Source organism: Sycon ciliatum, chromosome 1 (genome assembly GCF_964019385.1).
Source record: "Sycon ciliatum chromosome 1, ocSycCili1.1, whole genome shotgun sequence".
NCBI classification, from domain to species: Eukaryota; Metazoa; Porifera; class Calcarea; order Leucosolenida; family Sycettidae; genus Sycon; species Sycon ciliatum.
Genome location: NC_088643.1, coordinates 49,509,084 through 49,534,399, shown reverse-complemented (window position 1 = coordinate 49,534,399; position 25,316 = coordinate 49,509,084). Strand labels below are relative to the sequence as shown.

Here is a 25,316-nt window from a genome sequence, read left to right as displayed (position 1 = left end):
ACTTTTACTTTCGGTACTTTCGGTGCATCTGTTTCATACCTAAAATTTCACACACTAACACACATAATCCAATAGGGAACTGCTTCTCTGTACCGAAAATTTCTGTTCACCTAACCTAGCCTTTTGCTCTCATACCGAAAACATTGAGACCGAAAATTTCTGAAATTAGAGTATGTTCAATTGCTTTAAAAGCACACCCAGTGCTGGTAGATTCCAAATAACCCCACAAATGCCAGGGAAAAGTTCTCACTTTCCATGTCTGTACCCAGAACACATTCTGTATGTCAAAACGCTTGCAGTGTCACGCAGAGTTGTGCTGTGCACCATAGACGCAGCTTTTGCTGACGCTTAGCTGGCCAGTACCGCTTGTTCATGCACACTGAACTGACCAGCACTGTGTACAGTGAACTTTGAATTTCACCTTGCTAACTTCGAATTATAAGCAGTAATCACAATGTGCTGGTAACCGTAGGTTTTATGGGAAATCCAATGATTCATGATTACCTAAACAACTAACTTCGCCATGGGCAAACTTTCATGTACAGTCAACTTTGCTAATAACGACTGCGGATATAACGACAATTCGCGAATAACGACAGAATTTCCATGCCCAGAGCAAAGTCCCATCCCAATGTAATACATATAATGAGACTTCGGGTGTAACGACACTTCGCGAATAAGGACACCTTTTTGATGCCCCGCCGAGTGTCGTTATACGCGAAGTTGACTGTATCGTGAATCAGGAGTTACACATTGTGTTTGATGTACGCTCTTTAAAAGTAATAATAAAGCGTTGATGCTACACAACTGTGCATGTGTCACAGAGAATGAATTGCCGCACACACACACACCACACACACCACACACACACACACCACACACCACACACACACACCACACACACACACACACACACACACACACACACACACACGCACACGCACACATGTAGAGGGGAGATTTGTGGGTGTCCAACCATAGCTATGGCCAGGACATCCCTGTATTTGCTTTTGGATAATGCAAGCCATGGCCCTTGTGTGTGTGTGTGTGTGTGTGTGTGTGTGTGTGTGTGTGTGTGTGTGTGTGTGTGTGTGTGTGTGTGTGTGTGTGTGTGTGTATGTGTGTGTGTGCCAGCTAGTCCGGTTGGTGGGTACACTTATGCCTGATTGTGTTGGGTCTGCTGCCAACAGGCTCGGCTGCTTGAAGGTGTATTGTTGTATCTGCCACCTTTGTTGGTTTCAGGTTACTTTCTATTTGAAGTATACATACCTGTTAACCATGGACTGCTTCTGGCTAGATAAACTCTTGTGTAATCAATGATACTAGTGACGCTTAGATCAGATCCACTCTGATTTAGCCACCCACACTAGTAGCAAGTATTACCTTCACTGGGGGCAGGGGTAACTGCAGTTGAATCCCAGGACGGATACCCTGATACCGTCAATCCTTTTTCTGCACCTTGTCCTCACCCACTTACTGAGGTGTGGTGAGCCCATAAGTGGGATCATTTTCAAGTCCACCCAGAGTTTTGGGGATTTCAGGGGGTGTCGGCCGTTGGGCGGTTCAATAGCCAGTTGAGTCATCTTTCCAAGATTCCTTTTGAGTCTCTCTCCCCTCTCCCGGGGAGACCCACGTGACCAGTTTTGGCAGTGAGCAACAAGTACAAGTACAAGTGTGTGTGTATGTGTGTGTGTGTGTGTGTGCGCACGTGTGCGCATGATACATGCGTGATGCATTTCTCGAACTGCTCAGATATTTGGGCAATTGGCTGTATATTTGCTGAGCTGTTGACGGCTGAGCCGATCTTCCACTGCCGTCAGGAGGACATCAAGACTAGCACTCCTTATCATAAAGATCAGCTGGAAAGGATTTTCTCTGTCATGGGGTTTCCCCAAGGTTAGTAGGAGTGTACATGTATGTGTAGTGACTTCGTACATGCATTTTTGTATACATAAATCATTTTTTATAAAAATGGCCCCTGTATATATTTTCACGTGAAAGAAATAAACTTTCTCTTTGGCCCCAACTTCGTTGTGGTCTGGTTGGCCATTGTAGCCGTCATGGTTGACGTAAAACACCATAATTGGTGACCCCTGACACTGCGCTGAGTCGGAGTTGCTGTATGGATGGCATGGAGCAGGCCATCGCGCCTTCGACCTCCGCGGCCCAGATTGAGCAGGCGCCCAAGCCCACGACCTCACCAGCCCACCATCCACCGGTCCGCCGATCCGCCGATCCGCCGATCAACCGCCACGATCTCCTAGCCCGCAGCCGCCTCTGACAAGATCAAGATCCGTCCTCCTCTGTCACGCGTACGTTTCCCTTGTTCTTTTCTCTACTTTCTTTCTCTGGACTGCCTCTGACACGTTCTTCCACCCCTGTCACGCATGTTTCCTCTTTCCCTTTCCTGCATTTTTCTACCTTGTTTCGGACCTTGTGTCCACGTCACATACAACGGTATTCCACATGCAGCGCATATTTTTCTCTTTGTACAGTCTTTCTCTTTGTACAGTGTATTTTTCTTTCCCGTCTTTCCGCTTTGTACGCTTCGCTCACTCTTTCCTTTCCTTTCCAAGATTTTTTTTTTTCCGTTTGGCGTTCTTCAGCAACTGCTCTCGATCTCGGCTTCATCTCTGGTGGGGGTGTAATGTAGTGACTTCGTACATGCATTTTTGTATACATAAATCATTTTTTATAAAAATGGCCCCTGTATATATTTTCACGTGAAAGAAATAAACTTTCTCTTTGGCCCCAACTTCGTTGTGGTCTGGTTGGCCATTGTAGCCGTCATGGTTGACGTAAAACACCATATATGTACAATGAACTGCACACTGTGTGGCTCTGTCACCTACCGGTTACGGTACGTATGTCAGCAATGTTCCTAAGACTCCTGCTGCGGTTTCTGCAAATCCGTGTGTTTCTTTGCGTGTAAGGCACCCACACTGATTCCCCCTCTGCCATTCTGATTCTTCTGGCAGCTGTGCCTTGCTTGTAGTGTGCAAGCAGTTTTTTGTTTTTTGTTTTTTTGTTTTTTGGGGAGGGGTTTCCATCATGCATTCAATCTTGAGATCAACAGCATTCGTCCCAATGCATGGGCAAATGCCGTGGTGTGGGAGTCGTGCTATTTTTGTTGGAGGTTGAGAGTTTGCTGTCAGATAGCAAGTCAGTCTGCCAGAGCAGCGGCGTCCGCCACTCACGATTTCCGCACGCCTAACGTCGAGGTTATTCTCGTTGTCGACTGTTCTTGATATGCGTTGTTGTTTTTGTTTGTGCCGCCTACGAGAGTATAGAATAAATGTTTTTTATGGAGAATGTATCTCATGTGATACCCTGTGTGTGGACCGTCTTGTAGATCGTGAATGGGAAGACATGAAGCTTATGCCAGAGTACAATTCTCTGATGAAGGACTTCAACCGGGAACGCCGTACTAAGTAAGGTGTAAGAAGAAAAGAGGACCAAAGAGCTACAAGTTACGCTACATTATCCACTAACACCACCAGTTACTTTACAATCAGCTCATGTGATAACATTGCACGACACGGGTCTTCATTTCTTCTTATAAATTAATCCTTGGCTCTCCACCCGAGTCTAACTAAGTATTAGTTGTAAACAACCGAATTAGAGAGGTTGCGCATAGCGAAGTTTCGCAGCGTTCGGTGGATCAGGCATTGACGAAAAGGGCTATGAAAGTATCAGTTCATTCAGAGTTTTCGCGAGAGTGGGAACGTCAAGTGTTTCGTAGTACGGGAAATAGGTCTCGACAGTCAGGCATGCACACACTACTAAGTGTACGGAAGTATGCGGGTGCCGTACAATATTGCGTGGCAGTACGGTGATTGCAGCAAAAGTAATTTCCTTGTTTGGGTCTTTTTGCGTCGAAAGTTGACTAAAGTTCGTTGACATTGAGTGCATGCACAGCTCCACTTGCATGTACGGTGGTATAGTGTACTGTATAGTGTACTGTACAGTGTACTGTATAGTGTACTGTATAGTGTACTGTATAGTGTACTGTATAGTGTACAGTATAGTGTACAGTATAGTGTACTGTATAGTGTACAGTACAGTGTACAGTATAGTGTACTGTATAGTGTACTGTATAGTGTACTGTATAGTGTACAGTATAGTGTACTGTATAGTGTACTGTATAGTGTACTGTATAGTGTACTGTATAGTGTACTGTACAGTGTACTGTATAGTGTACTGTATAGTGTACTGTATAGTGTACTGTATAGTGTACTGTATAGTGTACAGTACACTGTACGGGTACTAGTACACTGGGTATACTGTGTATGTAGTACACGGTAGTACGGTATGTTGATGTGAAAATGATTTCACCGATCTTCTGGTTTACTGATTTCGCTTATCCTAAATAACGCCCGGGCCCAAATTGACACCCATGTTCTGGACCTTCACTAACGTTTCCGCCCAGGGCCTTGTTACAGGCTGTGAGTGGATTTCTCATGATATGACTGGGTGGCTGCACTGAGCCCATGGGACTTGCTGGTGTTTCTGTGCCTGTGCTGTTTAACACTAGCTTTCAAGCCAGCAGCCTGAGCAAGTACATGGAGAAATTCCAGGTGAATCGTGATTCGAAAGCATTTCACCTGGTGAGTATTTCAGGCGCTTTTCGGTATCCGTAACATTTCACTGCTAGTTGTCGGAAGTTGGTGTGTAGTGTGTACTGGATGGTGGGTGTTGAAGCGCATTGGCAGTGTGGGCTACAGTCCATTCATCGGAAACAGTCCCACTGGCTTTTGAAAGTCCGATTTGTGCCGAATTGAGGATCAAAAACCCACTTTAAATCTCAAAAATCTGGGTTCGGGATCTACTTCTCCATATATTTTGCCGTGGCATACCTGTCTTAATTTCGTAAAACCTGGCTGAATTTCTTTTTCCCTGTTCTTGGACTTTTTCCGCCCTCAACTGTAGCAAGGAGTAACTGCACGGGTCACACAATGCAGGATGTACTGTTGTTTTCACAATATCTACAACTATGTGCGGGAGACACCAACAAGTTAGGGTGCCAGTTTCCAATGAATGGACTGTGGTGCAAGCTTGGAACTCTGTATCAGCAACCTCATGTCAAAGTATAGTGTAGATGCAGTCTGAAGACATTGTATTCCCTTTGCAAGTTTACATGTATATGAAAGTTCTCTCAGGACTGGTCTGTTAGTGTCTGTCTGCTGTAGCTGGGTCATCAAATGCTTCGATCTGGATTGTGCTTCGATCTGGATTGTAGCTGTTCGTTTCCGTTTCTTTCTCTGTTATATCTTGCTTCCTGATGCCTTGATCCTGGAGGGTGAAGACGTTCCTGCGGATGCGGGACACTCAATCTAACTCAATCTCACGCCAACTGTGGATTTTTCCCGGCGGTGACAGTCATGTTTGTCTTTCCCTTTTGATCACCTTCAAAACCTTTCTGAATTATCTGGTGCATTTTTCTGAATATTTTTGCAACTATTTGCTGTGTGTGCTTCAATTAGCTGCTGAAAATGTTGACGATGGACCCGTTGAAGCGCGTTACCGCAGAGCAGTGCTTAAAAGATGATTACTTTAGAGACGACCCGCAGCCAGAGAATGAGTAAGCCTGCTGGCCATTGTTGTCTTCTTGTCCTAGGTCATTTGGACAGGGTTTTATGTTGTATTAATGTAGATGTTCCAGTACACACATCAGCATGTCCTTGGTTGCTTTTTACTAAGCAGTGTTCTGTGTCACATTGTACAGTTTTTGCACTACACTACACTGCACTACACTACACTGCACTACACTACACTGCACTACACTACACTGCACTGCACTACACTGCACTGCACAACAGTGCACTGCACAACACTGCATGAGCAGTGTTGCCGATCGCCGGCATTTGCCCGCGTTTGCGGAGGGTGAAGTTCTGTCTCTAGTGCGGATTTGGCGTGAACTGTCCCACGTATTAGAACAATGTCATATTTCTTGAACCTTGGATCTTGTGAAGTTGGCAGTCAAATCAGGTCGAGGTCATGTTTGTCAGCGGGGGTGAAGACAAGCAAAATAGCAGTCAAATCAGGTCGAGGTCATGTTTGTCAGCGGGGTTGAAGACAAGCAAAATAGCAGTCAAATCAGGTCGAGGTCATGTTTGTCAGCGGGGTTGAAGACAAGCAAAATAGCAGTCAAATCAGGTCGAGGTCATGTTTGTCAGCGGGGGTGAAGACAAGCAAAATAGCAGTCAAATCAGGTCGAGGTCATGTTTGTCAGCGGGGGTGAAGACAAGCAAAATAGCAGTCAAATCAGGTCGAGGTCATGTTTGTCAGCGGGGGTGAAGACAAGCAACATAGCAGTCAAATCAGGTCGAGGTCATGTTTGTCAGCGGGGGTGAAGACAAGCAAAATAGCAGTCAAATCAGGTCGAGGTCATGTTTGTCAGCGGGGGTGAAGACAAGCAAAATAGCAGTCAAATCAGGTCGAGGTCATGTTTGTCAGCGGGGGTGAAGACAAGCAAAATAGCAGTCAAATCAGGTCGAGGTCATGTTTGTCAGCGGGGGTGAAGACAAGCAAAATAGCAGTCAAATCAGGTCGAGGTCATGTTTGTCAGCGGGGGTGAAGACAAGCAAAATAGCAGTCAAATCAGGTCGAGGTCATGTTTGTCAGCGGGGGTGAAGACAAGCAAAATAGCAGTCAAATCAGGTCGAGGTCATGTTTGTCAGCGGGGGTGAAGACAAGCAAAATAGCAGTCAAATCAGGTCGAGGTCATGTTTGTCAGCGGGGGTGAAGACAAGCAAAATAGCAGTCAAATCAGGTCGAGGTCATGTTTGTCAGCGGGGGTGAAGACAAGCAAAATAGCAGTCAAATCAGGTCGAGGTCATGTTTGTCAGCGGGGTTGAAGACAAGCAAAATAGCAGGATAATCTACAGTTCTATCACCTTCAATTCAACCCCAGAAAATAGAACACATCATCAGTACAAAGTACCGGTAGGGTGGAAATCTCTTGGCAACAAAGTACAAGCGCTTCATTGTCTGACTTCAGCACGTGTGTGTGTGTGTGTGTGTGTGTGTATGTCTGTGTCCGTGTGTGTGTGCGTGATGCGTGCGCACATGTGTGCATGCGCATACGTGTTCTCCCTATGCGTTTGTGCATGCATGCACCTAATATCTAGAGGCTCAATATCTGAGTGTGCATGGCTTTGCAGGCGTACAATTTCTTGTACGAGTATGTGCTGCCACGGTTGCCTTGGCGTGGTGGGTTCTAATTCTGTCTTTACATGTATGTTTCTTGGACTCCTTCAGTGCATTTCATGGAATGAAGATACCTTACCCGAAACGGGAATTCCTCAATGAAGACTCCGACGACAAAGACAAGGTACACTATACTAGCTGCGAGTGTGTGCATGTACGTGTAGTGGAGGAGAGGGGGCTAGGGGGGATGGAGTCTTGTTTGGTCATGTCAGCATCAGCACGGTGAAACCTTGGTAGAACGCACTGCCAAAAGCCAAAAGTGCCTCGAAAACCTGTGCTGTAAAGGTTGGTTACTGGTTGTTTGATGACTGCCCTTTGGCTTGAACCAACTGCTCGTTCTTCTGTCTGTGGATACAGTAGAATTACAATGCAACTGGCCCCGTAGGTATTAGTGTGCTTAGTATCCGAGGTATTTCTCATCCAAACATACTTCAGTATGGATCAATACAGCCGCACTTACTGAGATGTGGTGAGCCCATAAGTGGGATCATTTAATTCATTTTCAAGTCCACCCTAGAGTTTGGGGATTTCAGGGGGTGTCGGCCGTTGGGCGGTTCAATAGCCAATTGAGTCATCTTTCGAAGATTCCTTTTGAGTCTCTCTCCCCTCTCCCGGGGAGACCCATGTGACCAGTTTTGGCAATGAGCAAGTACGAATAGTGTGTGTGTGTGTGTGCGTGCATGCGTGTGTGTGTGTGTGTGTGCGTGCGTGCATGCGTGCATGCGTGGGTGTGCGTGCGTGCGTGCGTGCGTGTGTGTGTGTGTGTGTGTGTGTGTGTGTGTGTGTGTGTGTGTGTGTGTGTGCTCTGTAATTTGCAATGTAACGTTATAACTTATAAGTACATTATGTTACAGGCAAGAATTCAAAGTCGGATACACGTGCACAGGCACACTCTCCGAACGCAAATGGGACAACACACCATTACTAGACGTTCTGGATTTCTCCTTGCAAAACACTTCAACCATATAAACTGGCATAACTGAAAGAAAAAAAGGAAGTATAAAGGGCCAGAAGAGGCACAGCGCGCTTGCGCCACAACATACGTACACGCGACACAAAAGGCATCATAGTGCGAGCATGACTCATACTCATAGTCGTAGCACAATCATACAGCACAGCGCAGTTGTACAAGCGCATAATCGCGGGTACAAAGGGTTTTCAAAAATACAAATAATTTATCATGAGAGCAGCTCGAACAACTACACGTTCAAAGCGGAAACATAATAGAAGAGAGACGGAGGAGCAGAGTAGAACGCGATTAGACAGAAAGAGAATTATTAATGTGGATCTTGCCGTCCTTGCCAGGATACACACTCTCCACGATGCCACTATGGTGCTGTCTAATAGGCTCAGCGTCAGCAATGCCAGGCGGCTGCCGCGGGTGAGTGGCTTGCCCTGCTGCAGCGCGGCGAGTTCTTCAGGGAACGACTGTTGCTGTACGTTCTCCCACCAGAGCTGCTGGGCGTGTCGGAACTCTGATGGCAACAGTTCTCTTCAGGGATTCATGGGTTTCTTGGCGACTCTAGCCTTCAGGCGCTTAACGAAGCGAGTCACCCGGGCTGTGGTGCGAACCAGACGCATCCATGATAGAAACCTGGTGATATCGGGGAGCGCTTGATGCGGGGACTTCGCAGCGACAGTGGCTCCGCAGAACTCTCGCTTCAGCTCCGGGTCTGTGTTCTCTGGCTCCACTTCAGGAGCGGCGGATGGCCAACTAGCTAGTTGGTTGCGCAGAAAGTCGGGCCCTTGAAGCCAACGTGTCAATTCAACGATATCCATGACTGGTACGCCGCGGGAGAGGTCATCGGCTACGTTGTCGGCGGTGGGTACCCAGCGCCAGCTGGACTCATTGGTCAGCTCCTTGATTTGCGTGACGCGGTGTGCCACAAACGGCTTGTAGCACCTGGCATCAGCTCGTATCCAGCTCAGGGCGGTTTGAGAGTCGGACCACAGACTGGACTTGCAGCAGTGGAAGCTGTGATGCTGCTGAACAGCTGACGATAGACTTGGGCCCAGAACGGCAGCTTGCAGCTCGAGTCTAGGGATGGACAGTGAATTGAGTGGTGCTACTCTGGTCTTCGCCGTTACTACTGATGTTGCAACGAACCCATCGCTCAACTGAAAGCGCCAGTATGAGGCAGCACTGAACACTTTCTCGCTTGCGTCGCAGAACGTGTGTTGCTCAAACACTGGTAGCGTCAGCAACAGCTAGTGAGTAGCAGCGTGGGATGTTGACCTTGCAAAGAGATTGCAAGTCTTGGCACCATTCATCCCACCTGACCTTGATAGAAGCGGGCAGCTCATCGTCCCAGCCGATACCAGAGCACCAGATGTCCTGTTATAGTCCGAACGGATCAAACACCGCCATGACTACTGAGAGCTTGCCGCTTGGTCATGGACTTTCCTGGGCGGTTGATCTTTGCTCCTGCTGGCTGGACTCGTAGCGAGTCCGTCGCTGTGTCCCAGCGCAGGCCAAGCGTTCGTTCAACGGCATGGGCATGCTCAACGTCAAGGTCAACAGTTGTTGTGTTGGCTCTTAGCGCTTCTGGTACAGAGCCTCCGTCCTGGTGAATGCGGATGACGTCAGCAGACAGTGAAGTGGCTTCTTCAACGGTGTCTGTGGAGTCGAAGTAGTCGTCCATGCAATGATGCTCAACTATGGCAGTCTGCAGCCGAGGCGACGTCTGCGGGTGGCTCCGAGCATTGTGGTTCTTGACGAACATTGCCGACGAAGGGGACGATGTCACGCCAAATGTCATAGATCTCATCCTGAAGACAGGTGGTTGACTCCGATCGGTCCGCCACAGGAACCGTTGGCTGTCTCGGTCAGCTTCACAAATCTGTACCGGGTGGAACATTTCGGCAATGTCGGCACCGAACGCAATACGCCGCTCCCGGAAACCGAACAGAACAGTTGGCAGTGGACGGAGCAGGTCTGGCCCGGAGAGTAGCGCATCAATAAGGCTCCTTCCACCTGTCTTTGACGCTGCGTCAAAGACCAGTCTCAACTTTCCGGGTTTATTCGGATTCCTCACGTCAGGTGGTGCAGGTGGAGCGCACAATCGGCGGACTGGCTTGCGGGACCTGACCCAATGTCTGGTGCAGTGCTTGCTCAGTCATGGCCAGCTCGGACCCCGCACGATATAGCTGTTGTTGGAGGTGCAGCTCCCTAGCACCTGGTGAATCACCGAGGCTCGTCATAGGTGCGGTCATAAATGGGGTTGCCTTCCCGTTCAGACGGATTACCGGAGCTGGCGCTGATTGGCCTACAGCTGGAGCTGGTGCTGACTGGCTTACAGCAGGAGGCAGAACATACTGTGAAACAGGCTGGCCAGCTGAAAATGCGACGTGATGGCTGACAGGCTGCTGGAGAGCACTGGCTGCCGGGGCGGCTACACTGCATGTGTGCTCCGCAGGGTGCAGAATGCCTGGTGGTGATGACACTGGTGTCAGTGGGACATCGTGACCAGTGGTGGGCTCCCACTCTCCCAGTCCCAGCCTATCTGGGGGGTATGCCGGCGTTTGTCCTGCTGCTCCGACGCAGCTCCTGGTCAGACAGTATGACACTACTAGACCAGGGAACACGATAACGGTCGGACATCGGACATTTTCCGACCATTTTCGATTCGAATCCGGCGCTTTTTTTCTTGAACGGACAATCTGTCCGATCGAAATAATTCAGAAAATAGCGTCGCTGGGAAAGAGAACGACTGAGGACAATGGCGGTCTGCCTGGGAAGAAGTCTCACGAAGTCGGAGCAGCAACCTGTGACAAGAGGGTTTTACCGCATGACAGGAAGCTGTCCACTTCAGGGTAGCTCCAGTTTGAGCGTAGCAAACGATCGAGAAGGAGTTTTGAAATGAAATTTTTTCTTCGCTTTCTCGCTACAATAGGAACTATTCCGCGAGACCCTTGCACAATCCGAAATATTGGAAACGTCCGTGTTCCAGGTAAACAAGGCGTCAGAAATGTACCAGCTCGCGATATGCCTCTATTGAAAGGAGCAGTCTTCTGCCAACCCGGTCAAGTACGCTCCTGTTGCACAGGCGCTGTGCAAGATCGACGGAGCAGCAGCAGCAAAAGTTACTAGTAGTCAGAAGTTCAACGTCGCGTAGAAACTACGTACTGTTCAAAGAGCACATTGCGTTTGCAAATATGGGAGCCTTCAGCCAACTTGAGTAGTGACATGTTGTCGATCTTGGAGCTGGCAACAAGAAGTTAGAACGGACAAGCAGGTGCCCACTTCATCTTTTGTCAACTGCGTAAAAATGAATGTCTTTGATCTAAAGTAAAGTAAAATTTGCACGTCCGCGTTACCACCGGCTATACGCGTTGAGAAACACAACCAGCTTCTTGATCTGCTGCTGAAAAACCAGCTCACATCCGAAATGTGCAAAAACAGTGCACGCTCATATCCCAGTTCCTATGCTTGCTGCAAAACGCACAGCAATTTGAATCAGTGTTACAATACTTAGATCTGGGTGATGATCATACTTTTAATGTGACCAGCAACACCGCAGTGTGATGTAGCATGACTGTACATCTATGTGTGCATTATGCAGTGGTGAGTGCCAGACTTGTAAACAAATCACAGTGTCCGGCCAAGTCCGACCGGTTCCAGAAGTGGCAGGACATTGTGTCAGAGCAATTTCGAAACCTTATCGTGTTCCCTGTAGACAGTTACTGAAACTGCGGACTAAAGCTGACAACAACGAAACAAACAAACTGACACTACGAAAGAAGACTGTACTGAAGCTAGGTTGAGTCGGAGTAAGGCTCGAAGGACCAATATGCGTAGACTCCAGTGAGTGCGTTCGATTATGCTCACGAATCGATTCACGAATCGGTTCGCGCTATTCACATCACCCCATGTGAATAGGGTGAATGGATTCCGAATCGATTCCAGGGCTCATGACATGAAAATCGAACGACTTGAATGCATGCAAATGGATTCATGAATCGATTCAAGTGCGTAATCGAACGCACTCGCTATAGCTATCCTTGATAAAGAATATAGTTGTCTATTAACTCTCTTCTTTTTCATGGATTGGTGTAGCCCAGAGACCGTTTGAAGAGTGTTGTGAGGATGTGTATCGTTATAACATTATGAGCACTTCAAGAAAGATACACATTTACTGACAGATTCTGAAGTCACCACATTATCCCTTTCGAAGAGCACACATGCAATCAAGCAAAAAATGAGTGGCATGAGCCACAAATCTCTAGGGTCGATTGAGAGAAGAAAGAAATGCAGACAAAAGGGGGAAATGTTCACTGTACTCTTGGTACTCTATCTATTCTGTAGTGTGAAGCTAAGCTACTCGCCTGATTTTGGAACATCATTGGCCCAGTGTATGGACTGTGCTCGTACCTCCTGTATGTTAGTCCCCATCCCGCCGGCTGTTCACCATGGAAACATGTGTGCTCTCAGTCCCTATCCCACTCGTGGTGTGCACTGCAAGCATGTGTGCTCTTTTCTCTACTCCTCTGCTTTCAGAAGGCTTGGTTCTAAATGTCTAATCCGTATACATGTACATGCATGATGTGTGCTGGTTTGCAGAAAAAGCCGGCCAAGAAAATCACGGTGGCCGCGTCAAGCGATGCGCCGCCAGCCAAGAGGGCGTGCACGGATCCATCCATGGTGTCAGCTGCTGGACGACAGGTTAGTGTCACAGTGAAAATAGAGGATCTGAATGATCAATGCATGGTGCTATACTAGTACTGGTATTTTTAATTGCTTATCTGAGCAGCCTCGTGGCCTGGCACGAGGGTAACATGGATGCAGCTAATGGGACTTCGGTCTTTGACCACTTGGTGGTGGGTCTGATCTACTCACCTCCCACCGTTTAGGCGCTGCATCTGCGCCTTTGATCCTAGAGGGTGGTGGCGTTCCCACGGCGGATGCGGAAAACTCGGCTTCCAGCCGAGTCTCACGCGAACCGTGAAATTTATTTATTTATCTGAGCAGCGGGCACGGGGTCTTAGTATCACTCCTGCTGAGAAATGAAATCCTCTCGTTGATTGTATTGTGCACATTTCCGGGGTGGTTGTTATAGTTGTTTGCCATGTCCAACACACCACTGGCAGTATGCTTGATAGACTCTCGCCGGCACGCATGTGCTGGACAGCTGACCAGAAGTGCGATCTGCTGTGTGTTCTTCCTGCTCTCTTGCCCGCTGCGCATAGGCATATGTGTCTGGAACTTCGTCGGGAACGCATGCTCCGATGATGCAGTATCAGAAGGCCTCTCAACAGCAGCACGCCCAACATGCCCAGCAGCTACAGCATCAGGGCCTGGCACACTTTCCCGACAATCAGTATGCTATTGGACATGCTCATGCTCAGCAGCAGCAGCAGCAGCAGCAGCAACAGCAACAGAAAAGGCACTGGTAGTAGTATTGATGGACACGGCAGTCTGGATATTCTGTGCGCCTGTTGATACCACTCCCTATCTCTAAGGCGCACGGTCAGTTGGCATGTGTGACTACAGGTGAAGATCTGCATTGTCATCTCAAGTGAGTGGGGCTTTACACTGGCACTTTCTTACTTAGATCATACCGAGCTCACACGTGCTGCTATTCTCACTTCGCAAGATCGCTTTCTTCTGACTCCCTGTGCGTGTGAGGCTGCGGAGGCGCCCATCTGTCTCGTAATTATGAGGATTTACTCTGGCCAGTATATCTTTTTGCGAGCTTCATCATACCCCGGACGCGATCCCGAACTCCGTGACAGAGTGTTTTCCCTGCTGACTTCACTAGTTGATTGTGCCGTATTCGGTCTCTTGATTTTTGCCAGACCAGTGATCCTGCTCCTGATTTCCTTTTTCTTTCGCTAGGAGAATGGGATTCTGAATGGGATTCGTTGAAAAGCCGCACCCTCTGTGAACTTGTGATGAACTCCTTTTGCCTCATTGGAACGCATAAGTACACATTTCTCCAACTTCACTGTGTGTAGCACCGCTTTTTGATGCAGCGCACGCACGCAAGTCACCCATACCTGCACATGTCGTGTTGCACAGCCATATTATAGTTAGAACTTAAAAGACATCCTTTTAAAATGTTCTCATCATTTTCAAATTTGCCTAGATACTATTTTCGCACAATAACTATTCCAGGATGTATTCGACATTCGTGGTACACATAATCCCAGTGTATTGTATTTGTTTTTATTCTACATCGCAAGTCAAACGGACAATCATGTCCAATGTTATGATGACGATGTTTTGTAGTGTTGATGTACTCCTTGCACCCCTGACTGCAGTATTCACAGTCTACTTGCTGTAGACTTAGGTTGGGCACTACTTCTTATCTCTCCCATAAAACCTTTTTTTTAGAGGCACCATTTGCACAGTGGTTGAACCGTACTTTATCTTATCGCCCCATACTCTTTTTGTTTCATTCACAGCCTTTGCTGGTCATCTTGTTGGCTGTCCTTGTTGATAAGTGAAATGTACACGTCCTGCCTGTAGTTGTTTGGTTACTTTTGTTTGGAGTTGACCTCCATGACGTGTATTCACTCTCTTGTCTCTCATCTTGTTGACATGTGCTCTTATCTTTTGTGTGAGAAATATAATACAACTGAAGGAAAGGTGCTGTGAATCTATTCTGGCGTACGTAACCGTCTTGATAGCTTGGCAGCAAGGTACAGGTTCATGTCTCACTAGTGCACTGGCCCTCTGGGCAATGTTTGAACCTACATGTGGTATACTTTTGAATTCTTCATTCTCACGATGCCACCATCGCCAATAAGAGGTATACTTATTCTCATTGTTGTTTTTAGTACTGCTGCATGACATCAGTTACAGTTTCACTCTGACATGTAATTCCATTTCACTGGCTACACAATATCAAGAGTACTTCAAAGTATTTATTATAATCATTATGTAGATCTACTCTTGACAATATCTAGGTTTGAGTGGGGCACTCTCGTGGTGCACGTACAGTGTAGAGTGCTCACACGTGTGAGACAGGACCAGGCACGCCATGAACCGCCCCCCCCCCCCCCCGCCCCCGCAGGACGCACACACCAACAATAGATCAACATAATATTCTGCGAGTTAATACAGTCATGTTGACTGACTGTCGGGGTTGAAACATGAAAGAGAGGGGTACGCACACACAAACAATAGATCAACACAATAGTATTCTGTCAGACAAGACGAGATAAGACGAGACTGACTGTCGGGGTTGAAACATGAAAGAAAGGGGTGAGTTTTTTGAAGCCCAGCTTACAAAACCACTATCATGAAATATTTAAAATAAAAAACAGCAAAAACATGGGAAGAGCACTAGTGGCGTATCGAAGGCTATAGCGGAAAACCAAATCATTTACTAAAGGTTCACCCCATAAACACAAACAAGATGAGCACCTATTTAGAGCCGGGCTAGATGGATGATGGGTTTGATTTTTCAGTTTTCGTACATGGTCGTGAGTTGCATGAGAAATATGTTGGATGAGCAAATCCTCTAGCACAGCTGGGTCAACAAATGTAAGGAATAAGAAAAAAAGAGAAAAATTTCAATGGAGGGTATCACAGCACTGAGAGACTCCACTGCATGCAACACACGGTAACAAAACAATGAAGTTGTTTCTACGACGAGGGGACGGCAGAGTCTGCCCCCGCGAGTTCAGCTGCCAGCGGTGAAGCATCATTCAATTCTGCTTTCGAAATAGTGGCATCTACAGGGACTTCGGCAGCCGCAGACTCATTTGCGGGCTTCTGCGGCGCGAGGAGCTTTTCCGCTTCTGCACTGGACAGTGGAAAGATGGACTGCAACTGTTGCTGCAGTTCGACAGTACCCTGGGCACTGCTCTGCAATAATTCCTGTACCTGCTGAGCAACGGAAGCTTGCTGTTGCAGAGGAACCTGGGACGTGCCAGCCATGCTATCAGTGCCTGCCAGAATACTCTGTAGGAGGCTGGGCACGGGATCAAGAGCAGCAGTACCTGTGCCACCGGTGAGAGAAACACCAGGAACAGTCGGCATCTCAAATGGATACGGGAATGGTGCTTGCAGGGAGGAGAGAAATGACTGCTGGTTTTGCACTGGGGGATTGGAATCAGATGCAGCATGTGCAGCTGCCACTGCAACAGTAGTGCTCGTAACAGCAGTGCTGGCTGACGCTACAGAAGCACACATAGGGTTATCAGAGGGCTCGGTGTTGGTCTCTTGTTGGGTGGTGTCCATGGCTACAGGCTCGGTTTCGCGTGACATCAGAGATGAGGTTGGCTTGTCGGAGAGATCAATAGAGGTTTCAGGCTGTGTCCCGGCCGGAGTAGATCCACTCTCGCCCTGTTGCTGCTGCTGTGTGCCAGCACAGGCGAGTAATGCGGCATCTGGCGGACTGCCCGTTAGACAATCTTCTCTTACAACAATAGTAGGTGTTACCGAGTCAGCTGAGCTCGCAGTACTAGCAGCTTCGCATGCCTCGGCGGCTGCAGCTGAAAGAGTGCTGTTAGTGGACGCAAGATCCTGGCCGCCCAGTACACTGGCTGTACTCACCACGCTCTGCACTGCAGTCTGGCCAGACTGCTGGTTGAAAACGCCGGACTGAGCGGACAAGGCCTCCTCCTGCGCAGACGGGGTCATCAGTGGTGTGTTTCCGAGGGATGAGAACGGATTGGGAACAAGTGAGTAGCCTATTGGTGTCGGAATTGCAATCATATTATGATTGCTTGGCGTCATCAAGAGACTGTTCAAGTTCGCACTGCTTGCAGGTGCCAACACAGATAGTGGACTACTGGCAAGTGGGGTAGAGCTAACAGAGCCAACAAGCGATGGTGTAGCTGCACATGAACTACTTGAAACTTGAGCATCAATCCCTGTCATCGTCGTATCGCTGACGCACGGTGGATCAGCTGTCTGCTCAGCCTTGTCACATCTAGTAGCTTCTTCAGGATTGGCCTCTGCAAGCGCAGTGGCATGCGCGATTGCTGCCGTGGCTGCAGCCGACGGTGTAGAGGTACCTTCAGCATGCGATCGCGCATGGCGCAACAGCTTTGCGGAGCCCAGGAACGCTTTGTAGCACAGCTTGCAGCGATACGGATTATTGGAGCACATGCGTGAATGGCGGTCACGGACAACTCGTGTTGGAAATCGTTCAGTACAGTATGCACACTTGGGATCTGGCGATTGCGTCTTCTTGTTCTTCGCCATCTCCTGCGCCTTCAGACTCGACACCCGTGACCGTGAGTGAGATCGGATGTGGCGTTCCAGCTTGACCATCCCAAGGCAGGCCTTTTGACAGATCATGCACCTATACGGGTTACGCGCGCACTCACGCGCATGCTGGTCACGAGCCGCGCGAGAAGCAAAGCGCTGGTCACAGTATGCACACTTTGGATTAGCCAAGTAGGGAGCATCTGGGTTACGCTTCTTCTTCGCCTTGATGCCAGCGTGGGCAAGCTTGTGTGAACGCAGCGATGACGGGTCAGAGTATGTCTTGCCACAGTCTTCAAAATCGCACTGGTACGGCTTTTCACCCGTGTGCCCGTTCATGTGCACCTTCAGGTGAGATGCTTGCGTGAACTCCTTACTGCAGATAGTACACTGGAATGGTCGCTTGCCGTTGTGCATGAGAGAGTGTCGCTGCAGTCCACCAGGTGATACAAACACTTTGGAGCAGCTCGGGCACGAATACGGATTCATTGTACATTCGCCGCGCATGTGACGCCTGCGCACAGCCTGCGTTGCTGGGTACGGCAGGTCTGCTTGGCAAAACGAACACTTCCCAGGCCGCTTCTCGCTCTGCTGGCTGGACGATGCAAACGGATTGCCGTTGCTGCTGTTACTTGTGCTGCTGTGTGATCGCTTGACGTGGCGACGGAGACCAGATGCCATCGGGTAAGTTTTGTTGCAATGTGGGCAAGGGAAACCAGCCGGAGTAGCATTCTGCGCCGCAGCTGCCAGCATTTCAATGCCTGGCGTCAAGTCAGCTTGTGCCGCCTGTATTAGCTGCGAGATGCCGGACATGCCGTCAGCTTCCGCCTGAGACGCAGACAGCGCATTCAGGTCAGAAAGACTCGACGTGTCCATCTCTTCTGTTTCACTCATTTCATTGTCCGCATCATCACCACTACTGCTGTCCTCATCGTCATCATCATCTGAGCCCATACCTGGACTCGATTCGAGAGACACACTGGACGGATGCAGCATTTTGTCAGTGAATAATGGGTGTGCAGAAACTGTTGACGTGGAAACTGGCATGCATGTATACTGCACGCCAGCCGCAATCTGACTGGTTGTTGCTACTGCTGCCGACGCCGAAAATGATGAAAATAACTGTGGGATGACCAGGCCAGGAGGCACTAAGCTGGATGCGATACCACTATATGTAACAGCAGTTCCATCTGGACATGCTATTGTTTGTACACTATTCACTTGCGATACTGCAGCTGCGCCACTGACTATTGGTCCGGACAGGTTTACAGGAGCAGAGCAGGCTGACGATGTAGCAGCCACTGCCACCGGACATCGCGCATTCTGGACATTCTCTGATGCCCGGGCAACGCGCCCCGCATTGTCTCCTCCATCACTGCTGTTGCCCTCATTGAGTTTGTTCTTGTCAGTCGAGCCATCAGTTGAGGAGTGACCAGGAGAGTTGTAATAATCAACGCTCTGGCCCAGGTCTTGTGATGGACAGTCAACGACACTGGAATACTGGCACGCTACATCCCCAGAAATCTTCTGCACAACTACATTTTGCTCCGCAGTTCGCGTGGGCGGTGGATCAGCTGCAGACACAAAGAACGGCATACAAATAATTGAGGATAAGTTATGTAATTGTAACTCAACGCTCGGCGAGCACTACACCACAGGCTGGTGCTCGTGACATAGAAATCAGATTCCTAAAAACAAAAACAAAAGTGGAAAGTATTAGTTGTATCCACTCCCCAGACCCAGTCCAAGACTCTACAGCACGCTGGTGTTCAAAATCAAAGAGAAACCAAGTTCACATTGGCATGATTGCACAAAATACGATAGACACAATGCCGATGTTCTTCATGTGGTGTGGCAGCGGGTAGCAAAACTCAGGAAATAAGCAAACAGGAGACAGGTCGGACCACAGCATCACACGAAATATTTACCTTGTGGAGCTGGGCATGACCTCGATTCCTCCGTTTCTTTCACAAATGTGGGCTCTCCAGATGGCGTCTCATGCGCTCTTTCCCCTTTCAAGTCCTGAATTGAGGGCAAAGCAGAAGGGAGCCTTGGATCCTCCATGGCGCAGGCTTCTTGCTGCCCTGGCTCTCCTCGAATCGATGACGCCCCAAGTACTGCGGCCATGCGCCAAGCCTGTGAGGGCTGCAAAGACGGACGGCCACAACATGCGCGTGCGACGAGTACGTGAGGCTTGGAACGGCGCCCGGCGAGAAAGCAGCTCTACAAGCTCTGCCTGTGTGTGTGTGTGATCGGCCAAACCAACACCCGGGTCGTACCAGATCTACTGGCACTGTAGCGCTGCATGCATGCAGTCTAGACTGTAGACTGAGAGTGTGGCGTAGCGTGCATGCATGCAGTCGTTGCGCAAAGCTGGCCAGCTAGCAGCTGAGCTACGTCTCTGATCTGCTCAGCTGACCAGATGAGCGGTACATCATGCATGCATGATCCATTATTTTTATTTTTTTGCGCGGTGGTGACGCGTAGACCTACTGTACGTGATCGTGAAGCTTCGAAGATGCGCATCGATTATGCGATGTCAGTCAAAAGTTGAAAAGTGAGCTCGAGTCAATGAAATCATTTGCTGTGTTTCTTGCCAAACCTGTACGGATCCGATCGGACTGACCTTCAGCTTCTTGCGACGAATGTCATGAAGTCTGCTTCACTTCAGTCATGTACGTAGCTTTTAGCAAGTAAGTAGTTAGTTAGTTCAAGTAGCTTTGTAGTCTATCATTCTTTTGTGTTCTGTGTGAGTCTGACCTGTAGACCGTAGCCTAGGCTGTAGGTCTACTGTCTGTGTAGACTGTAGACTGAGTCTGTACGCATTCACCTTGTTCACGCTGAGCTGAGGCCATCAGGAGTCGTGAGGACCAGGGAGTCGTCAAGTATTTGACGACTCCCTGGTGAGGACCCAGGACCGATCGTGCGCGTACACGGCCGGGTGCGTCGAACGAGTTACCATGGTTACGTAGATCTACGATCGAGTCGATCGAGTGCGACGGGGCCAAAGCCGCGATGACTGCATACACTGAGGGACTCAGATCAGACAGCTCATGTCATGACAGGAGTCATCAAGTTATCCGAGACTCAGGGGCGTCACGTCAGGGCATGTTCGATTGAAACTCAAGGTCCGAAATACAGTAAAGTGTCAGGTTGACTCTGAAGGATCCGACGGATCTGGATCCCGATCCTGGCACAGGTCACCCGGAAGGGTGAAAGTCGAGATCTACTCATCGCGCGCGTCGTACGAAAAGTGAACAAGAGTATCTCCATCCACGTGTGTACGTACCACAATGTGTGCAAAAATGATTTTTACCCCGCGTCATACGCACAAAGGTCACATTTGGATCCGTTGGATCCGGTCAACCGCCTGCTCCCCGCGGTGGGTTTACCGGATCCAAATCCAAAGGATCCGGATCTGGATTCGACCACTGAATCAAAAGGGTGCGAATCCAGTGCCGGGATCCGGTTGATCTGGATCCCGATCCTATCCTACCAATCGCACATGCCCTCAGTCAGCAAATCAGCATATTGCACATATTATTTTATGGTAAAGAAGAAAGGACCAAGAAACTACAAGTTACGCTATAAAATGTCCCGGCACTAACACCACCAGTACTAAACAATCAGCTCGTGCGATAACATTGCACGACCGACTGACCGACGGTACTGGCGTTCTACAACTAACTGGCTAACAGCTCTAGCACATCTTCGATGTACACTCCAACAGCCTTCCAACTTGGAAATTTTGAAGGTCACAAGTTATAGAAATAACACGAGGAGGCCGGGGAAGGTGAGTCTAAGTTATAGAAATAACACGAGGAGGCCGGGGAAGGTGAGCGCAACCAAGACAAGCACGAGCTGAAAGTCTCAGCTTTGAAGGACGTTGGCGGATGTTCATGCATGTCGATGACAATACTGGCAAGCAGAAGTGACCACTGGACAATACGGTCAAACCACGGTTCGAGGACGCAAAGCAACATTCCACACAACTTGTGTGGCTCAAAGATGCGAAGATCAATAAAAGGTTGTTATCTATAACTTAGAACCTTCCAAGTTGGAAGACTGTTGGAGTGTGCATCCAAAATGTGCTAGAGCTGTTAGCCAGTTAGTTGTAGAACGTCAGTAGCGTTGGTCAGTCGGTCGTGCAATGTTACTCGCATCAGCTGATTCACTGGTGGTGTTAGTGGACATGATAGCATAACTTGTAGTTTCTTGGTCCTTTTTCTTTACTATAAATTTATTCTTGGCTCTCCATCCGAATCCATATTATTTTATGCACAGTTGTTGTTTCATTTATTTTGCAGAATCCAAAAATATTAATATAAATGCCTTGCAATGGGCAGGCAGCGTGGGAGCGAATGAGTTTTGTGCGTGTGTAGAAATATCATAGAAGCAATCAGCAGGGTTAGTAACTCACTTACCGTATAAACTAAGACTAAGTAAGAGACCGAGGGCTGATACGAGGAGGTGAAGTACAGAATTATTTGGAATTTGGAGACATCCGTGTTCACTGACTGTGAGTGTGAGTCACTCAGTCTGCACATGCGGCTAGCCGCACAGCACATGACTCGGCATTTCTCTTGTCAAATGAATCACTGCCAAATTCGAATGGTGTTTTCGCACTGTGTCTACAACGACACTGATGTATTGACATGTATCTGTGTACACAGTGTACTAGCAAGCAGCCCTCGACCGCGTACCGGCGGTCTCAGTGTACCGGGTCAGTTGACCTTGTGATTGACTCGTTCAAGGCTTTAGTTTAGATAATCATTGCCATTACCACGATTACAAGTACATCATTAGAATCAGTCAGTTTCCCCGCACACAACTATTCTTTTTTTAAATTTTCTATTTAATGCCGCTATGAATGGACTCGGATGGAGAGCCAACTTGGGATAAATTTATAGAAAAGAAAAAAGGACCAAGGAAGTACACGTTCCACAATAATGTCCACTAACACCACCAGTTACTAGACAATCAGCTCATGCGATAACATTGTGGCACATGTACATCCGCCAGCGTCCTTCACGCTGGCTGAGACTTTCAGCTCGTGCTTGTCTTGGTTGCGCCCACCTTCTCCTCCTATGTGATCATTATAACTTAGAACCTTCCAAGTTGGAAGGCTGTTGGAGTGCGCATCCAAGATGTGCTGGAGCTGATAGCCGGTTAGTTGTAGAACGTCAGTACCGTCGGTCAGTGTCGTGCGATGTTATCGCATGAGCTGATTGTTTAGTAACTGGTGGTGTTAGTGGACATTATGAACAAAATAGTCTGAGCATTCATACTTCAAACACACAAGGCAAGGTAGGTAGGTCAAAAAGGTTTCCAAAAAACGTTTTCTTGTGCCAATCAATTGTGATGTATTGTCCAACTGATGCGGATCGTCACAAGAAAACGTTCTTGGAAACCGTTTTGACCTACCTACCTTGCCTTGTGTGTTTGAAGTATGAGTGCACAGCATGATTATTTTATTCATAGCATTATTTAAACTGTTATCTCCACGGAGATTATTATTCATTTATTTTATTGAAAACCACAAACCTTCAGACATGTGAATGTGCACATATACAGTGTACAAGAACATGCATATATAATATATATTTATACCTCACTCCATATACACCCACACTCATATACCAGATCTCCCATGAAGTTTATAAATTTCCATATACACTGTTCAATATACACCACTAAGATATATACACCACTGAGGAAGCCATCCAAAAAAACCCGCTGAGGAGCTTTCTTTCTCTAAAAAGGAGTGAATATCTTTCTTTCTCTATATAAAAGCTATATTCACTCCTTTTTAGGGAAAGAAAGCTATATTCACTCCTTTTTGCTCTTGAGCTTGCGCATGGAGAGGTATAAATTATATACAGTCAAACCTCTTTAGGACGAACATCAAGGGACCGATGATATTTGTTCGTAATAACGGGAGTTCTTCTTATCCATATGTTTTACTCAGTGAATATACAGGGTTTAATCCAATGCAGTTACGAATATTAGTTCTTCTTAGGCAAACATTTGTCTTATCAGTGTTCTTTCTAACGAGGTTTCACTGTATTATAACAAGGGACCGTGTGTAAAAACCCCGGCTTTGCCTCGGTTTTTATACTGGTCTATATTTCTCGATATACACTCGGTCCCTTGTTATAATATATACATATAGCTGCCTTCTATATATATATATTATATAAAGAAGGCAGCACAGAGACGGCAATGGTGGTGAGGCCTGGGCAGCTCGTCTGACCTTTTAAGCCCTTGGCGGATTATGCTGGCATAATCTTCCGATTTTGTCTAAAAATTATGCCCTGGCATGAAGGACTTCTGAGACCAGACGGTCGGCATAACCTTACGATGCTGGCTAAAGATTAACGATCCAGGCATATTTAGGCATGTTACAGGCAATAACCTGGTGAATGTTACCCCTTGTAAGCCGTGCTGTAGTCATTGTAACGTTGCAAAGTGCAACAAGAGCCTGCAAGGGTACAGTATAGCACTATCATTGGCATAATTCCAGCATAATGTAAAATAATCACTTGCATAATCTGGGCATAGTGGAAAGCATAATTCAGCAATTTTCCGAGCACAATCCGCCAAAGGCTGTTTGTACTGAGTTAACCATACCATTAGCTTGGACCGCAGCATAGAAGTAGCACCATCATCGGCATAATGCCAGCATAGTGTAGCATAATCACTGGCATAATTCAAGTGGACATTATGGAAAGCAGAATTCAGCAATTAATTTACCGAGCACAATCCGCCAAGGGCTACCGAACATGGTTCTCGGAGTCAACACTGGGCAGACACACCAGGGGGGAGGGGGGGGGGGGGTGGTGGTAGCTAAGGAGATAAGGGATGATCTGCGTGTATAACTTATAAGTGAGCTTGCCAGGGCACATCATACACACACACACACACACACACACACACACTGCGCATACTCAAATAGGAGATCGCCCCCCCCCCCCCCCCCCGATAGGCATTCGCCGTTGGGTAATCCTGAAAATTAAAGGGGAGGTTAAGGCAAAAATTAAAATTTCACCAGTTGTAGTCTTCGGAGTGCTGAGTCGAATGGTCGTGGTCCGAGGAAGCTGAGACGCTCCCTTCCTACTTGAATCCCAATCGAACTCGCGCACTTCCACCGAAACTGGGTGACTGCGCCCTACTAGATGGGGATTTGTATGCAAAATGTCACTAAAAGCGCCATTTCGTTCTTATAAAAGCACGGATGACCGCCATTGGCCCATATGTTGTAGTCTTTTGGACGCTGAGTCGACTGGTTTTGGTCCGAAAAGGCTGCGATGCAGCGTTCCTCCTTTATTCCCAATCGAACATAGTTGAAGAAGCGGCCACGTGGTCCTGGGTGCCCAAATCACCTGGTCACCACGCCAGCAGGTGACAACTTTTTACTTTCACACCAAGGTTCAACTCGAGTTCAACTCGAGTGACAGGACTGCACCCAAAAAAGGTCAAACAGGCTAGTAAGTAAATTAGTTGTACCCTGCAGGCAAGGTGACCAGGTGACTGGTGTACGCAGGAGCACGTGACCGCTTGTTCAACCATGTTCGATTGGGAATAAAGGAGGAACGCCGCATCGCAGCCTTTTCGGACCAAAACCAGTCGACTCAGCGTCCAAAAGACTACAACATATGGGCCAATGGCGGTCATCCGTGCTTTTATAAGAACGAAATGGCGCTTTTAGTGACATTTTGCATACAAATCCCCATCTAGTAGGGCGCAGTCACCCAGTTTCGGTGGAAGTACGCGAGTTCGATTGGGATTCAAGTAGGAAGGGAGCGTCTCAGCTTCCTCGGACCACGACCATTCGACTCAGCACCCCGAAGACTACAACTGGTGAAATTTTAATTTTTGCCTTAACTTCCCCTTTAATAAAGATATTATTATGAAATTTAAAAGAAAGGACCAAAATTTTACATGTTAT

At 47.9% G+C, this 25,316-nt stretch overlaps 3 protein-coding genes across 3 annotated transcripts in view; 2 read left to right on the top strand and 1 right to left on the bottom strand.

The window, feature by feature from the left end:
• Positions 1–14,811, top strand: part of LOC135830858 (cyclin-dependent kinase 8-like) — a 23,427-nt gene extending 8,616 nt beyond the window's left edge. Inside the window, exons 7-13 of the mRNA XM_065343064.1 lie at positions 1,753–1,896; positions 3,353–3,431; positions 4,535–4,607; positions 5,484–5,581; positions 7,261–7,333; positions 12,770–12,871; positions 13,396–14,811. Coding sequence (XP_065199136.1) covers positions 1,753–1,896; positions 3,353–3,431; positions 4,535–4,607; positions 5,484–5,581; positions 7,261–7,333; positions 12,770–12,871; positions 13,396–13,602 — 776 coding nt within the window. The 3' untranslated portion in view covers positions 13,603–14,811. The remainder of the gene's footprint in view (positions 1–1,752; positions 1,897–3,352; positions 3,432–4,534; positions 4,608–5,483; positions 5,582–7,260; positions 7,334–12,769; positions 12,872–13,395) is intronic.
• A 445-nt stretch (positions 14,812–15,256) lies between these two features.
• LOC135830857 (zinc finger protein 628-like) lies at positions 15,257–19,602 on the bottom strand. Its single transcript, XM_065343063.1, has 2 exons — positions 19,297–19,602; positions 15,257–18,942 (listed from the first exon to the last, which is right to left on the bottom strand). Exons 1-2 carry the CDS (start codon positions 19,493–19,495, stop codon positions 15,800–15,802), a joined length of 3,342 nt encoding a protein of 1,113 aa, XP_065199135.1. The 5' UTR covers positions 19,496–19,602; the 3' UTR covers positions 15,257–15,799.
• Positions 19,603–19,964: 362 nt separating this feature from the next.
• The window catches only part of LOC135830855 (minichromosome maintenance domain-containing protein 2-like), a 53,145-nt gene continuing 47,793 nt past the window's right edge, over positions 19,965–25,316 (top strand). Inside the window, exon 1 of the mRNA XM_065343061.1 lies at positions 19,965–20,061. The gene's annotated coding sequence lies outside the window, so the exon portion shown is untranslated. The remainder of the gene's footprint in view (positions 20,062–25,316) is intronic.

What these genes read in the sequence shown, in the direction of transcription:
- LOC135830857 (XM_065343063.1), bottom strand. Translation starts at nt 19,495, where the DNA reads ATGGCCGCAGTACTTGGGGCGTCATCGATTCGAGGAGAGCCAGGGCAG. An exon ending in GTCATGCCCAGCTCCACAAG is followed by an intron (nt 18,943 to 19,296) that starts GTAAATATTTCG and finishes TTGTGTCTGCAG; the next exon opens with CTGATCCACCGCCCACGCGA.